Source organism: Silurus meridionalis, chromosome 19, assembly GCF_014805685.1.
Source record: "Silurus meridionalis isolate SWU-2019-XX chromosome 19, ASM1480568v1, whole genome shotgun sequence".
NCBI classification, from domain to species: Eukaryota; Metazoa; Chordata; class Actinopteri; order Siluriformes; family Siluridae; genus Silurus; species Silurus meridionalis.
This window is the reverse complement of record NC_060902.1, coordinates 9,165,103-9,183,065: the sequence shown is the minus strand read 5'-3', so window position 1 is coordinate 9,183,065 and position 17,963 is coordinate 9,165,103. Positions and strand designations below refer to the sequence as shown.

General features: G+C 38.0%; 1 protein-coding gene across 3 annotated transcripts in view; it reads left to right on the top strand.

The window, feature by feature from the left end:
* fbln2 (fibulin 2) overlaps window positions 1-17,963 on the top strand; it is a 60,772-nt gene that overhangs the window by 36,214 nt on the left and 6,595 nt on the right. The window contains exons 8-16 of one of the 3 annotated variants that reach the window (XM_046875333.1): window positions 1,810-1,911; window positions 3,284-3,424; window positions 5,828-5,962; window positions 8,188-8,328; window positions 13,634-13,777; window positions 14,828-14,956; window positions 15,529-15,654; window positions 16,586-16,702; window positions 17,122-17,250. In XM_046875333.1, the coding sequence (XP_046731289.1) occupies window positions 1,810-1,911; window positions 3,284-3,424; window positions 5,828-5,962; window positions 8,188-8,328; window positions 13,634-13,777; window positions 14,828-14,956; window positions 15,529-15,654; window positions 16,586-16,702; window positions 17,122-17,250 (1,164 nt within the window). The remainder of the gene's footprint in view (window positions 1-1,809; window positions 1,912-3,283; window positions 3,425-5,827; window positions 5,963-8,187; window positions 8,329-13,633; window positions 13,778-14,827; window positions 14,957-15,528; window positions 15,655-16,585; window positions 16,703-17,121; window positions 17,251-17,963) is intronic. The other 2 variants (XM_046875334.1, XM_046875335.1) reach the window with 2 other exon arrangements.

Genomic DNA, 17,963 nt, shown 5'->3' with positions numbered 1-17,963 from the left:
ATTTTATTCACATCATTGAGAAAACATGACATTGGCCTTTGTTCTTTTGTTACTGCAGAATAGAACATTTTGTAATATTGATTTGAGTTCAATCCACTATGCCACAACCTTCTGCCTCCAACACACCTAATGTCTACCAGACCTGCACAGCATATGCTATATCTTAGTATGACCTTACCCTAGGTGGTTTTCCTCTTTTTGGCCCACATCACATTCCTGAGGTTTGTACCAACATCTCCTAAACCCCCCACGAGCAACATGAGCACTGTGTGTTCCCAACATCAACATGAGATGCCTGCAATTTCTGCATTATCTAGCAATCACCACCAAACCGAGCACACACCCACAACATTCAGACATCAGTACAGGGATAAAGCAGCAGAATTTAATGCTCTGTATTCATCTCAGTGTCCATCTTCATGTCTACAATGTCTATGGCTAAAGTGTCTAGCACAGAGAAGTTTTAATTAAAGCTTTATACTGGACTATGATTTATTTATTCATTTATTTAGTTAATAGAACACTTATTCTTAATTAATGTGACAAGAATATGTAAATACAAGACAAAAAAAATGGGTTTACCACACATGTGTGTCATGTGATGAGAGCAAAGGCATGCTCAGATGCTAGTGCAGTAATTTTATTTAAGGTGTGAAAAAGCACCAACAACCATGAAAGACAACAGACATGAATGAATGAGTACCGTGAAGGGTGAGGTTGTGTACAAGTGTTGGTTGTAAACTGTGACATGTGATCAAGGCATTAAAGTGCAGTGTCTGCTGGTAAACATGGTCTCTGTCCAAAATCCTGACATTGTGCACAATTATTATGCACATATACTTATACTTTTTAAATAAAATATTGTTAAATAAATATTGTTCTTATTGCTAATTTTTAAAAGGCTTACAGTGTATTGCATCCTGAGTAAATAAATGCCAGTGACCATACATTTTATATATATATATATAGATAGATAGATAGATAGATAGATAGATAGATAGATAGATAGATAGATAGATAGATAGATAGATAGATAGATAGAGCCTAAGATGATTAGCCTTTTTATATTGCCATAAGAATCTACATACATCTTTCTTTTCCTTCACATTATTCCTCTGAATTTGCTTTGAAAATCTATTTTCATTATAAGCTTGGTGTAATGCAAGTGATTTATTTACTCATGCTGGGATTTTATAAGCTGCTAGACATGTTTCAATCATGTACAGAAGGAAAAATCAGCATATATCTTCAGCTCACTCTATATACAAGATGTATAGTTTCCATTCAACTAACATTCAAATGCTTCCTGAAGTCCAGGTGCAACTGGGCTTAATGTACATCTGGTTAAAAGACCAACGACTGCTTTTCAAAGGCCTGAAAGTTTAATGGGTTTGTGTGTCATGTCTGCGGCTGAGCAGGGTCTCTAGTGGCCCAGGTTGTCTCTCGATCCATTTCCCACCCACATCTGGCCAACACATCACCTCCCAAAACCCAAACCAGCCTGCATTGTGCCATCCAAGACTGTGCCTTATTAAATATATAATTGTCAGTATTGGTCATTTAGTTTTTCTTTTCCAAATTGGGCTTCTGAGTCACTTTTTTCCACATTTTCAATTTTTTTTTCATATAATCAGTAGAGGCATTTGGGCAAATTTTCCATTAAAGTTCTGATGGCATAAGGAAATGCCATTAGTGCAATGAAAAAAAGAATGTGTTACTCCTGAACATTTTTTTTCAGATTACCATGATACTAATTATTTTTCTCTTAGCTATCCAGGTGAAATAATCAAGGCTGTTTCTTTTCTGCAGGTAATGGCCCATGTTCTCAGCAGTGTTTTGGTGTGGAAGGACTGGCTCGTTGTTCATGCTTCCCAGGATTCTCTCTGAACTCTGATGGACGGACATGTGAAGGTAAACTGGCACTAGAGCTAATAGGAAATGTACCTGCTCTCTGAGTTTTAGAGTGTAGCGGCATTCCATAGCTTTAACGTGTTCATGTTTTGCATGGGAAGCCCATGGGATTGGGCTTCACTGATGCGTAGCCTGTTAACTCAACTTTCTTGGCTCTGATAATAAAAGTGACGTTAGCTCTAGTATGTGTTTCTGTTTAATAACAATATTTTCTGAAGTGCTATTTTTTTAAAATAAGGCTTCTATAGTGCTGGAAAAATGGCTTTGTTAATGATGCTTTTTACATTTTGGAAAACAGAGTTCTGGAGGGGTGTTTGAAATCTTTTGCATGCCAAGTTTTACAGTATATAGAGCTAATAAATTTCCTGCCTACTGTTGGTTTGGAATGTAAGCATTTCCAGCAGTACAGTATTTTGCTGGTACTTTTAAAGCAGCTCAGGTTTCTGTTAGATTTATAGCCACTTTTCAATCCATAAAGACTGGAGCTACCCTACACAAAAGTTTAGCATCATTAAAATCGCTTATGGTGCAATCTTGGTCTTATTCAGAAATACTGAGTGTTTTTTGCAGTCTGTAATGTCAGGGCTTTTAGTTTGTGATAAGATCCAGCTATTCAATGATTAACAATCTTTATTCACTGCAAGCTATTTGTTTAAATGAATCACAACGTAGGTTTGTTTTCGTGTATGTGCGGGTTCTCCATGAGCCGTGTCTAAGCTTTAAACATAGTAAATTTAGATGGATTCTGCTGAAATGCCTGTATTCGTGTAAAGGACACTTTTCCTTTCTTTCTGTCTCTGAATTGTTCCCATATGTTTGAGTATGGGTGGGCCGAGAGCTTGATCTGGTTTGAAATAAAACAAACAGCAGGTTTGAATATTCTGGTTGTTGAGCCAAATACTTTTGTCACACTCAAGGAAACAGGAAAGAGATGCTTTATCTGCCATGTACTCATATTACATTTCATACAGTTTGTGGTATTAGTCTAAGAAACTTAATCATTATACCAGAGGGAAGATACAATGTCGATGTAGTCTATGGGCTGTAATCCTCCCATCTTAGGCATCTGTTTCTTTTAAAACAGACATATTCACATGCTACAAGTTGTATGTAATAGATTCATTGAGATTAAAGATGCATGCAATCCAAAAATGTTAATATAGTTAACTAATTGAATGTAATTCCTGCTAAGTAGTGTAGTTTATATTTAATACCTTAATGTATGTTCACCTGCAAAGCACAAAATGAACATTGTAGGGCCCTGAGCCAAAAGCTCCAGTGCTTTCTTACTGTATGATGTAGTGTGTGTGTGTGTGTGTGTGTGTGTGTGTGTGTGTGTGTGTTCTACACTCATCTACTGTGTGCACCATAGATGTGAATGAGTGCAGCAGGGCCACACACACTTGCTCTCCCAAGGAGGTGTGTGTGAACATGGAAGGTTTCTACAAGTGTGTGCTTCTTAATGAAAGGTGTGACGTGGGCTTTATTCACAACCAGAATAGAGAATGTGTGGGTAAGAGTGCTTAGTCAGTTCATCACTACACAGCACTGCTGGTTTGCTAGACTTTATATGAAAACAAAGACACATGCATATAAACACACATACACACTGAGGAAATTCAAAGCCCATAGGCGTGCAGTTCATCTCCAAGCTCACATTCATGTGGTCACAATTTGCGGATCAGATTGTCTTAGACCTCCCTTCAAAGGCTTTAAGTCCTGAGTGGATTTGTTTTTCATTGGTCCCATCAAAACTGAAAAAGCAGTAACCTTAAGGGCTTTGTGAATGCACACAAATATCATCTCGTAGATCATTAAATTTTCATTGTCATGCTTGAGCTACTAATCCATAATTTTAATAGGAAACAGATATTTATATGTCTTATTTTTTTACTTCAGTAACAGAAAAACTATTCAAGATATGAATAACCAAATATGTATGAATATGTAATGAAAGAATTTATTTGATTTGACAAGAGATTTGTAAGTCTTTATTAGTCAGTTTGTAGAGAGTGTTTCAGTGTTTCCTCTGTCGAAACATTTGCTTGTTCTGGATATTCTCAAAAAGAAAACAAACAGAGGCAAGTAATAACTGGCAAATCAGCATCAATGCCTCATTGAAGTCCCTCCTTCAGGCTGGTGATACGTCTGACAATGAAATCATGTTCATAGCCCATAATCCTCATTGCATGCTCTTCAGTCATGCCATCTATCACTAAGAGGCCCCCTCAAGCACTCGCCTGGTCACAGAAATGCATTATTTATAACATGCATGTCTTCCAGTACAATTTTGGAGTGGCAAAGGTAACCTATTATGACAGGAAATATCCTGTAGATCTCATGGTGTGGATGGGAAATGACAGCTAAAAAAGATTATTTTCTGTTCTTAATGAGTGAATGCACTGCTTGCCACCTTGGACAAAACATAAGAGAGACAGACAAAAAAAGAAACTGGGCTGAAAGACTTGAGGATGAGAGACATTTTCCCAGCATGTCCCCACTTTTACGGCTCATCAGAAATATTACAGAGCCTCCACAAGAGTCTGACAATCCAACAACCATTACAATCCAATAGCATAACCTGTCCATTAAAAACCATTAAATGGAAAAAACAGACCCTTTAAACCATGGCACCAAATATGACCTAAATTGCTCACTAGTGCCTGAAATGCAAAGAGCAGCAGATGGTCTTCATTAGTAAAGCCTTACTTTGATTTGCTTCAGTCTGAAGGCGTCTTTATCTGAGTGATGTCTTCATTTACTTTACAAGTTACAAGTGAGTTTCTCTTTGGTGCTCACACACACACACACACACACACACACACACACACACACACACACACACACACACACACACACACAAATCTCTGTTTTTTAGCTATCTGCTTACTCAGAGAAGATATTGCAATTATTAGATTTACAATTTTATCACGCCACAGCAATACATAACATCTTTTCAGGAAAAAGCACTGTTATAAGCTGGGAAGTAGACCATCCCTGCTGTTAGGTGGCCTTCAATTCTTTTTTTTTTTTTAAAGGGATATGAAATGCAGGGGCTGCAGCTCTGCCAATTATTTGTCTGTGTTTATTTTTTAACAAGCTCTGTAGTTCTGCTTAATCTGTTTATCTTTAGCCATGTCGCAGTGGTCAGTGTGACATAGTGTTAACTTCAAGACTGAATGAAAGCCATAGGTTACAACAAACATAGCCACACACATACATTAACATACTGTGTAACCCCAGTAGTCGCTTTTGTGACCTTTTCCAAATGATGCCATGGCCGGAGATTTGAGCTCAGTCACAATGTCATCATCTGCTGCCGTGTCTCACCCCTCAGGCAGCTAAACACTCGTGCTAAATCAATGTCTTTTTCATGATGCCGTCATCCGTCGTTGTGCGCCATTGAGAACGTACCTCATGCGTTTTATCTCAGCAATACTCGTCGCTAAGAGACAGCACAAACATGCTAACAAGCTTTATCCTTTCCAAACACAACAAAATAATTTTCTTGGCAGAAACATCACAGTGATTCCTCCATTTGGCTCAGTGACCAGTCATTGTCTAAGCTTGAAATAATTACCTTCACCTTTCTCTCCCATCTCACTCTTTGCTTATGCTGCTTTTCCAAGCTTTGTTTTGAATAATTTATCAGCAACCATGTCCATGTTTAATGTCTTTAATGTCAAATGGATGTTTTTGGCCACAGCTGCAGCGTTAAAGCAGAACCTACACCAGAGCCACATGGTAGATGTGACACTTTAAGTAGAAATGTCTGACCACCATGTACTGGTTCCATCTGCTTGCAGCTCTACAGATATCCTGTCAATTTGCCATGACGGCTTTGTCGTTGTAATTGTGTGAGCCTGAATACTGGATAAGGTGCACTGTGTTAAGTTATACATGCTTTTCTTACCAGATTTGAATGAGTGTGTGACAAACACACACACCTGCCAGCCCAACGAGCGCTGTGTGAACACAGTGGGTGCTTTCATGTGCGAAAGGCAGATTTCTTGTTCAAGTGGCTACCAACTGAGGAATGGAGTTTGTGAAGGTAGGTATTCCCTCTTGTTTTTCTTTTTTTCACACGTTCCCTTGTTGTTTCTCTGACACCTGCTCACACTCTGCTCGTTCATTCTCTCACCTACCCCATAAAAATGGTGAATAATTTATGAAGAATGTGAAAATTCTTTCTTATTCCACTCTTATCTGAACCCAATACAATTACATTCCTGCTAATTATCAAATTATTACAGCCAAGTAATTATACTTACACTGACATTGTTGTATTTCATCATGCATCTTGCAGTTTTTAGGTCTCTGATTACCCTGTGCATTTCTTACCATGAGGTCAGTATTAGAATAATTTTCAGAGAGGGTTCAGTACAGTTAGGCAAAGCAGTAGTGTTTACTTACAGCATTCTCCAGTATGTGTCTTTACATTTTATCTAGAGCTTTAGAACAGCAGTTAGAGTTTAGAGCTGGTGATCAAAAGTTAGACAGCCATTGTTCTGCTTTTTAGTGTTCCTAAAGTAATGCTCCACTGTTTTTTTAGGCTTGTGCCATATAACAATTAGTTCATTTCTGCATGATTCTATAGTGACATGAGAACCAGTAAAGCTTACTCTAATTATATTATATTGACTTGACAACCTTTCATTTTGCATAGGAGTGTTGTAATTTTCCATCAGAGTACATTTGCATGAGTTATCACTCACATATGCAAGTGTAGATAATGGGAGTTAAGTCAATCAACATATGAATCTATTGTGAACACTGATATTCACAAATGCTGTTTGTAAGCCTCACTGATGGTAAAATTATGGCCAGTGATCAGAACACAGAACACACTTGTAGTTTATGTGCTATTATTACAATTTCAATTTCAATAATTTCAACAATTTTAGCAATAATTTAATATGTTGTGTTTACATTTCTATGTTAATAAAAAAACAAAAACACAATTCCTTCTACACTATTTTATAATAAATTGACAAATTTTTTCAGTATTTCACACAAAACTTATTTGATATTGTTTTGGTAACTGCTACAATAAGCCCCCTTTTTTGGAATCTGTTTCAGTGTAGGGGAAAAAAATTTGAAATTATTGCTAGTAGTAATTACATACATTCTACAGATGGAGTAAATAAAGTTTAAGCTGAAAAGCATTGTAGTTTTCCTTGAAATCTGAACTGCTTAGCTGTATGTTTGGATTGCATCTTGTCTCAATTATAAGTCACTTTGTCTGCAAAACGAAGAAATGCAAATCAAAATGTAGCACCATCTGCTTTAAAGTGTGCAGGGGATTTATGAAAACACTTTATTGGAGTGTTCCGTTTAAACACATCTTCAATGTTATCAGCAGCACAGCAGCATCCCAGCTTCCAATATAGAGATGTAGCTATCAAAATGGGCCAGGCGATGTAAATGAACACACCTAATAAACTGACTCCTCTGACCTCCATCTCACATCCATCATGGGCCTCGTACATCATCTAACAAGCTTTAAAACTAAAACAAAATCAAGCCCAAGACACTATTGTGCTACACTGCCTAAGGCTTGCAGCAGGCCCAACCTTATTATTTTTGTGTAAATTCTTCAGTTCATGAACACACTCTTGTGCTAGAAAAAAAGTCTATTCTAAATCTAATTTATTTTCTTTATGTGATATTTGGTGTTGGATGGTGCAGTAAGTGTATAGAGAATTAAGGTAATAATTAGCAAATGGAGAACATGAGTGAACTAATGATGTGCTTGAAAGGGAGACAGAGATACCCTGCAATAAGGCTTAGAAATATTGGTATAGCTTGTGAAAACCTCCAATTAATATCCCATCGTTAGTGGAGTTAATGCTCATTTGGTGAAGTGAGGCTGCTCAGCAATGCCCATACTCATGATATCCTCATACGTCCAACCAAAACGTTCGTTTTTTTATCCATGAAAATCCAAATTAACAGAAGAGGGAGAGTCAGAAAGAGGACTAATGTGTTGGGTGTGATTAAAAAGCTTTGTGCACCAACATAGAACCACAGTGCCACCTACTGTTCAGTGATAGTGTATGTTTAAAGATCTTCTGTACAGTATGTCATGTTCATTATTCAAGCGCATCTTTCAAGCTCACAGATCTCCATCAAGTGACTCATCAATTATGCACTCACATCTCATTAACATCAGTGTCTAGACAAATCAGTTGACTTTAATGATGATACCTGGCACTGAGATTTTTTTGCAAACCTGTAGGCCTCCAGGCTAACATCTGCACTGTTCTGCCTCTTCAGATATTGATGAGTGTGCGGTGCGGAGCCATGACTGTGGCTCGGGATTCCAATGCCAGAACACACACGGCTCATTCCGTTGCAGCCCGAAGCAACAACACTGTCTCACCGGCTTCTCTCAGGACCTGCACGGCAACTGCATTGGTGAGAAAGATGAATAGATGAGAGTGACAGTAAATGTGTGTGTGTGTGTGTGTGTGTGTGTGTGTGTGTGTGTGTGTGTGTGTGTGTGTGTGAGAGAGAGAGAGAGAGATAGAAAGAGAGAGAGAAAAGAATTGAGTAAATGAGTAAGTGAGTGAGTGGTGGTGAGTGAGTGGTGAGTGAGTGAGTGAGTGATTATGTAAATAAGTGTGTGAGTGAGTGAGTGAGTGAGTGAGTAAATGAGTAAGTAAGTGAGTAAATGAGTGAGTGAGTAAATGAGTGAGTTTGTGAGTGAGTTTGTGGTGAGTGAGTAAATGAGTGAGTGAGTGAGTGAGTTTGTGAGTGAGTGAGTGAGTGAGTGAGTTTGTGAGTGAGTAAGTGAGTGAGTGAGTGAGTAAATGAGTGAGTGGTGAGTGAGTGAGTCAGTGAGTGAGTGAGTGAGTAAATGCGTGAGCGGTAAATGAGTAAGTTTGTGAGTGAGTGAGTGAGTAAATGAGTGAGTGAATGAGTGAGTCAGTGAGTGAGTGAGTGAGTAAGTAAATGAGTGAGTGAGTAAATGAGTGAGTGGGTGAGTGAGTGAGTAAATAAGTGAGTGGGTGAGTGAGTAAATGAGTGAGTGAGTGAGTGGGTGAGTGAGTGAGTAAATAAGTGAGTGGGTGAGTGAGTAAATGAGTGAGTGGGTGAGTGAGTGAGTAAATAAGTGAGTGGGTGAGTGAGTAAATGAGTGAGTGAGTGAGTGGGTGAGTGAGTGAGTGAGTGTGTAAGTGAGTGAGTGAGTGAGTAAATGAGTGAGTGGGTGAGTGAGTAAATAAGTGAGTGAGTGAGTGAGTTTGTGAGTGAGTGAGTGGTGAGTGAGTAAGTGAGTGAGTAAATGAGTGAGTGAGTGAGTGAGTTTGTGGTGAGTGAGTGAGTGAGTGAGTAAGTAAGTGAGTGAGTGAGTAAATGAGTGAGTGAGTAAGTGAGTAAATGAGTGAGTGGGTGAGTGAGTAAATGAGTGAGTGAGTGAGTGAGTGAGTGGGTGAGTGAGTGGGTGGGTGAGTGGGTGGGTGAGTGAGTGAGTGAGTGAGTAAATGAGTGAGTGAGTGAGTGAGTGAGTTTGTGGTGAGTGAGTGAGTGAGTGGGTGAGTGAGTAAGTGGGTGAGTGAGTAAATGAGTGAGTGAGTTTGTGAGTGAGTGAGTGAGTGAGTGAGTGGGTGAGTGAGTGAGTGGGTGAGTGAGTAAATGAGTGAGTAAATGAGTGAGTGTGTAAGTGAGTAAATGAGTGAGTAAATGAGTGAGTGAGTAAATGAGTGAGTGAGTGAGTGAGTAAATGAGTGAGTGAGTGAGTGAGTAAATGAGTGAGTGAGTGAGTGAGTGAGTGAGTAAGTAAATGAGTGAGTGGGTGGGTGAGTGAGTGAGTGAGTGGTGAGTGAGTGAGTGGTGAGTGAGTAAATGAGTGAGTGGTGGTGGTGAGTGAGTAAATGAGTGAGTGAGTGAGTGAGTAAGTAAATGAGTGAGTGGTGGTGAGTGAGTGAGTGAGTGAGTGAGTGAGTGAGTGAGTGAGTGAGTGAGTGAGTGAATATAAAAGATGTTCGGGACACGACAGTCCTCATGCTGTCCTGGTCATGACTGGCAAAATTCAAATAGCTGCTTTTCTCTGTTTTCTCCATTGTATCGTATCTTGTTCTCTATTCTATACATAAGATAGAACAATAAAAAATAAAGTGCCAAATACAGGTAGTCCTGGATTTATGATGAAAATGCTTTCCAGTGACACCATGTAATAATTTAATAATTTTGCATTTACATTTACATTTGTGGCATTTAGCAGATGTCCTTGTTTAGAGCGATGTACAAAAGTGCTTTGAGTCTCTAGCAATGAATAAATCTACACTTGTACGCTAGATTACAAACTTTAGATAAATCAGCCTACAACTCTGTTGAGTTTTTTTTTTTTTTTTTAAACAAAACAAACTTGGAAAGTGTTAGTTTAAGTGTTTCAGGAAGAGGTAGGTCTTCAACCATCACTTGAAGATAGCCAGGGAGTCCACTGTTTGGACATCTAGGGAAAGTTCATTCCACCACCTTGGTGCCAGAACAGAGAAGAGTCTTGAAATATACTTACCTCTTACCCTGAGAGAAGCTGGTACCAGTCTAGAAGTGCTGGAGAATCTCAGACAGCTTGGTGGATTGCGAGGTGTGATGAGGTCTCTAAGGTACTGGTGCGGTGAGGGTGCTGGTCCATTTTTGGCCTTGTAGGCAAGCATCAGTGATTTGCAGCTACTGGAAGCCAGTGGAGGAAGTGCAGCAGTGGGGTGGTGTGGACGAATAGCGTTCAGAGGAAGACCTGCCAGCAGAGAGTTGCAATAGTCTATATTTTAAATGACTATAGACTGATCAAGCTCCTGGGCAGCCTGTGTGGACAGAAATTGTCGAATCCTTCGGCCAGGATTAGCAACATGTGAGGAGAAGGATAGTTGATTGTCCATAGTTACCCCAAGGTTGCGAGAAGTGGCTGAAGGGGAGAGCAGAGATTCATGAAGAGTTATTCACAGATCTTGACTTGGAGATGAATCACCTGGGATGACCAGCAGTTCTGTTTTGCTGGGGTTGAATTTTAATTGATGTGCACTCATCCATGATGATATGTCCGTCAAGCCGAGATCCAAACGAAAGCAGTGGTATCTGAGGAAGGGAAAGAAATGATAAGTTAAGTGTCATCAGCATAGCAGTGGTAAGAAAACATATGTGAGGATATGACTTTACAAATAGAGTGGGTATAGAGGAAGAAATGGTGGGGATCATGTTTTGGACATCAGTGGAAAGTCTGCGTAGGGCAGATGTGGACCCCCTTCATGTTACCTGGTATGAGCGACCTTCCAGTTAGGATGCAAACCATTCCATGCTGCTCCACAGATACCAAGGCTCCTGAGGGTAGGCAAGAGAGTCTTGTGGTTGACTGTGTCGAATGCTGCTGAAAGGTTAAATTATATTAATAAAAATTTATATAATTTAAATTATTTAACACATTAGTTCATAATTTAGCAAAACAGTACAATTTACAGTACTTTACTCTATAAACTACAGTATACAATATATATGTATGTGGCAGTATGTCTGTGGATGAGCGGCGGTTCGCGAGTGGAGTGCAGAGCATATGCTGGTTTGTTTGCCTGCAGTGCTAATCTTAAAATATTTTTACAATTTGTTGTATCAATATCATCATCATAAGATCGAAAAAATGTACGTCGAACCATTGTAACTCGGGGATTATCTGTATTGCTATTATAATGTGTGGGTGCACTGGTAATGACAGCCATTAGAAGTTAATGATTAGTTCAGGTGAGTATTGAAATTTTTGACTGCCTCAGAGAAGAAGCTGTTGCACAGTTCAGTGGTGGTATTACAGATGCTCCGGTATCTCCTGCCAGATGGCAGGAGGGTTACAATTCCATTGGAGAGATGGGAAGGTCATTCCACAGTGCTGCTGGCATTGGGTGATGTGCACACTAAAAACATGGAGCTTTTAATTATCTACACATTTGCTGATGTACTTTAGTGGGTGGTTTATTCAGGGCCTCCTAAAGTCAATATCAACTGTTGTGTTGCCTCTACACAAGTCTGTGAACTGCTCTTTTATAGCATTTATATTGCTATGAGGAGCACACTTGTTTAGTGTGGTGGGACTGGAAGTAAAGGTGCTGATCCTGCTAGATAGTTCTAAGAGTCAAAAGTCATACTGTATGCAGAGAGGGTGGTCATACCAAAGGCCCAGTTTACCTTTAAGTTGTTGAGATGATTGTCTTTAATGCTAAACTAGTCTGAAAAGCACCCTCATGCAATTGTTATCTTTTGTCCAGGTAGGTCAAAAACAGGTAGATGGCAGTAGAGTGTTTTGGATAAATGAGCATACAATAGGTCCATTATACTTAATAACAGGTGTGAATGTAATAAGCCATTCATTGAGGCAGGTCATGAATGATTATTTTTTTTGGTAGATGGTTGTCTTGAGGTGATGACTGTTTCACTTGGTGACTTGTTGCAGGTGTTTGTTAGGACACCTTCAAGATAGAATGTCCTGAATAGGGGGAATAATGTCCTGAATTCCCTGAGTGCCCAGCCAGGTATGTTGCCAGAACGAGCAGCAATCTGTGGTTTGACTTTGGACTTGATTTATACGAGGAGGTCTTCATTGCCGGCATGATCTTTTTTTAGATTGTGCATAGAAAACATTCAGTGCATTTGGGAGCAAGGGATCTCCATAGCAGACGTGATGGTGCTTTGTAATAGGCCACGGACTGGACACTTTGTGTCGTATTCCATGTGTCCTTGGAAGTGACCATGGATTCTTTGTAGACAGTATCTAGGCAGTGTCTTACACTTTCAGCAGCAAACTAGATGGTCAAACATGCAGTAAACAATTAGAGTGCACATCTCTGGTGCTGTTATGATATGTATTGTGGCATATGCAAATATAAAGTGTGAGGCTTTGTATTGGCTGTAACTGTCATTTGTCTGACAGAGGAGAAGAAATTGATTTGGTCACAGCTAAAATTGCAAGAGCATTTACAAGTTGGGCATTATAAGGAAAGGTCAGCCAAAACAGTTTAAAACAGTTGTTAATCTTTTTCAAGAACAATTTATATTGTTCTTGAACCCCCTTACTTTAGTAATGGTATTCATTCTTACTGCATGAGATACCTGTCTGTAATGCAGTGCTCTGTTATACTGCATTTATGTATAATATTGATAGTTTCTATAGCCGTGGCATCATAATTATGGTATTAAAGGTGGATTGATTAAAGTAGGACACTACTGAAGGCCTAGGTGTGAATTGCACAGTCCACCAGTGTTTAACACTAATGTATGCTTCTGAGAGCCAAAAGCAGACCTACCAATCTTATTTTGTGCTTACAATACTTATCATAGCACACCCTGCACCACACTCCAGTCAAGCTTCTAGCATGGCTCAAATGGACTCATCATCTGTCAATGTAATAGTTAGACTTTCTTCAAAGTACTTTTTTTGTCTTGCAGCCAGGAAGTTAAATGAACTTGATGAAGTTGTCGGAACAGTGAAATTACTGTCTGGTTTCAAAAACTAAAGACCTTCTTCACACAAAGCACGTGAATTAGCACTTAGTTTAGCTATATATTTTGCCCATGACATGTGTATTCCATGCTGCATTAACCTGGCCTAACAGTGTTTTAGATTAAAGGTGTTTTTAGGCCCTGACGTAGTGATAACCATGAAGATCAGTTGTTAAGACTGCAGTTTTGATGTTTTGTATTTGCAATTTGTTCTAATATAACACTTTCTGTCTCTCAGACATCGATGAGTGCAGCGTTGTGCGAGAGCCATGTATGTCAGGCTTCAACTGCATAAATACTGTGGGCTCGTACACCTGCCAGCGCAAGATTATATTATGCAGCAGAGGATATCACTCCAGCTCCGAAGGTTCACGCTGCATTGGTGAAAACACACACACACACACACACACACACACACACACACACACACACACACACACACACACACACACACACACACATATACATACACTCAAACACAGATGATTTTAGATAATAAAATTTGTCAAAGCTCTGGCAATTAAACTCACAAGCTTTACTACTCTTTAACTTTAGTAAATTTACTTTCTCTCTTTTGCCTACTTACAAAATACATAATGGGCATCTTCACTACTTTTAAATATGTTTATTATTATTATTGTTATTATTATTATTATTATTATTATTACTATTATTTAGTAGTTGTACTAGTGGTAGTATTTATATGTATTTGTATGTACATTTTGGACATTAGGTTTTAAAAGTTGATTGTAGAGTAACATTTGGTGTAGCTAACATTATCTTTTGAATTAAATATAAGCCATAAATGTAATTATTCATAAACCACAAGTTTTGTTTACAAAGAAACACAAAAGTGCTGTAAGTTATTGCAATATTGTTGATGTAGATATTAAAGTGATCATGTAAATAACAATAAATATTTGACCTTATGTAATGTTGACTATATCAGTTATGATATTTAGCAGCTTGAAGTTAGCTAAGTGTAAAGATAAGACTTTTTGGAGTTAGTTTGAGTAACTAAACATTAGTTTGTTACTTATTGGTTGAGGCTAAGTGTTCATTATTTGCTTTTTTTTTACTTGTTTGAACTTAATCACAGTAATTACTTATAGCATTACATAATGACAGAAAGTGAAGAAATCTCAGCTGAGAATTTAACCTCTTCTTACATTAGGAAAATATTTCTATCTGTAAAATTTGTGTTGAATTAGCTTTGGTCTTAGACTGATTTCATGTATACTATTTATAGTTTACTTTTTTATTTTTATTATGCAAAGGTTTTAGGAATATTCTACCATGCAAGCAAAGTATTGTCTGTATTGTCACAATCTTGTATGATTGTGTGTGTTTCTGGCATTATTTTAATGATGAAACAGAAGTGAAGAATGAAGTCTAGCAGGTGTGATGTGTTTGCATCCTGCTCTGTGTGCAGATGTGGATGAGTGTGCAACAGGAACGCACCGCTGTACTGACGGTCAGATCTGCCACAATCTACCTGGCAGCTACCGATGTGATTGCCAGACTGGTTACCAGTATGATGCTATACGCCGTATGTGCATTGGTAGGTTTTACACACACCTGCACTTGGTGAGCACCAGAGACCTGTAATGAGCCCTGACTTCAACACCCACTGAACATCTTTGGGACAAATTAAAAAGCTGAATGCACCTATGCATCCTTGCCTGAACCTCAGTATCTGACCTCATTAATGATCTTGTGGCTGGATGAGCAAATGTGCTCATCCTTAAGCACAAATAATAGCTTCAATAATATAATATAACTAAAAATAATAAAGAAATAATAATGATGTATTGATTTAATTCTATCAAGACACTTCTTATAGAATAGAATAAACAGAAATAATAATGAACACTTTAGACTACATATCTGGAAACAATTCTTTATGTAGCAATTAATCAGGATTATTTAAAAACTCTTAATTGTAAATAATTAAGATTATATAATGACAGTACAGTATGAAGTCACAATACAGTTTATGACTCCTATTGGACCTCAAACTTTTTTTCATTGGTTTGGCCATTCTGTTTACCACAATGAAATAACCCCTAAAGTGACAGAACATGCAGCATGCAAAACAACACAATAGAACCTCTATGTTCCTTCTACTGGCAGATTTGAACGAATGTTGGCGTTACCCAGGGAATCTTTGTGCTCAGAAATGTGAAAACACTGTGGGCTCTTACAAGTGCTCCTGCACCACAGGCTTCTTCCTTTCCTTCGACGGCAAAAATTGTGAAGGTAGTTCATTTTCTTCTCTCAGTAAATTGCACTCGTACACATTCCGTTTCCCATGAGGTGTTTGATAGGTGGAGCGTTAAGGAGTGATTTATGACATTTTGATAGTTGATGGTGTTGGTAGTGGATTCTTTATTCTGAGCTAGGTTTAAAAAACTAATCATAAGTGTGAAAAGAAAGTGAGAAATAGAGGGAGAAAAAGGGCAGCAGAGAGAGATAAACATGACTGAGCATGACGGGGAGTCTGTGGTCCAGATGAAGAGAAATAAAGACTGAAAGTGACAGAAGAGTGATAGTGCATGGGCAGGAAGGAGACAATGCAAGGAGATTGAGTAAGTAGGGAAACACATGGTTTTGTCTATTCTCAGCTTGTTTTTTGTGTTATTCAAGGACCGTAATCAAGCATGACAGCTTCACTTGTCACATTACACAGGCAGTGGCATTAAGGTGGGATGCTTTCAAGGACTTTGCTGGTCAGTTGGGGCTCACAGTGCTATTTCGGATGTCACCTTATGCAGCAACATTAAATTATTACAGATAAAAATAGAGATAAAAAATTACCCATGGTTCGCTGTGGAACAGTGCAAACAATGAATGTTCTTCATATTTATAAATACACAACTGACAAAAAGGAAATGCTATCATTTATCACATGCTCTAGCACCACCTAGATCTACTTCATTTAGCTATATATTCTGTCTTTTTAAGCTGTATCCTACAAATGTTTATTTAAAAATGATACAAATGCAGTTTATGATGTTATATTTTTACATTTGCACAGTAAAAAATCAGAATATCTGAAAACTGTTTATTGATATTGATATTGATTGTAAATATATAGCTGTATTAATAATTTTACAATTTAACATAAAGTAGCAATGTAAATTTAGGTTATATTTTCCTTATATTGCTTGTTTTCCTCCCTTATATGCAGATGTTAACGAATGTGACAACAGTCCCTGCAGTCAGGAGTGTGCCAATATTTATGGCTCGTACCAGTGCTATTGCCGTGTGGGATACTATTTGAAGGAGGATGGCCACACCTGTGAAGGTGAATCACTTTTCTTTAAATGCTTTCATACTCATGCCTACAATTACTGCATTCATACAGATGAGTGGACTTTGAGAGAGAATGTATTTTAATAAATCTATACAGGTAACATATTATATATTTAACAGCCTGGCTCTCATTTCACTTCCTTAAAAAAATAAAATAAAACAATCTATACAAGATATGAAAAGAAGCATGAATAGTTAGTAATTTGTTAACTTATTGATCAAAGCTAAGAGTGGAGACACACCAGATCAATATTATTGTGATAGGATCATTTTCATCTTGTTTTTATGACAGATGCCATTGTTCCAAATGAAAAGTGTCATATAGTAGTATAAATACACACTCCTTCCTGGTATGTCCTCACAGTGCTATAAGTTTACCAACTTATCATAATATATTTTTTTTTATTGTAGATATTGATGAGTGCTCTCAAAGCATTGGGAACATGTGTACCTTCCAGTGTGTGAATGTTCAAGGCAGCTACCAGTGTGCCTGCCCCCCTCATGGCTATTCTATGTCACTTAATGGACGCACATGTCAAGGTAAAGGTCATTTTCTAAGATTTAACAATTATAGTTTAGGTTCTCTAATGAACAGTAAAAACATTATTTAAAAAGTCACATAAACACATATCACACATAAAGCTTGACAATAATGTTGTTATTGTCATGCTTTAAAAAAGTCTTGTGGGTGGTGTTAAAATTTAAATAATACTATAAAGTTCATTTTAATTTCCTGCCATTTCCAGTTAATGGAACAGTTGCAAATGTTAGTCAAGTGTGTATTTAAACAGGCAAAGATCTAAAAGACAGGAAATGAGGGTTAGATCATTTAGGAGACAAGGATAAAAATCAGACTTTGAAAGCAGCAGCCAAGAAGCCTTGTGAAATATGTGCCACAATAATGGCAGTAATATTGATATTGATTGTTGATATTTTTGTTAAGGTTTAGGGGCAAATGTGATACCCACGGAGTACAGCGTGATTTGTTGTAGTACTCCTTGATCATACATAATGTATATCATGTGTTGTACATTGTCAGTCAGGGTAGCAAGGTGTATCAGGATGCTATTAATGTACATAATTTACTGTTCACTATGTAACTGCCATTGATATGGCATCAAGGCATGAACAGTGATAATTAATTGCAGTGAATTAATGTGAGCTTAAAGTCTAAAAGAGCCTGTATTCAAATCAGTTGTCACTAGAATGCTAATTTGTTGGTTGGTTGGAGAATGGAGAACGGCTTACCCCGG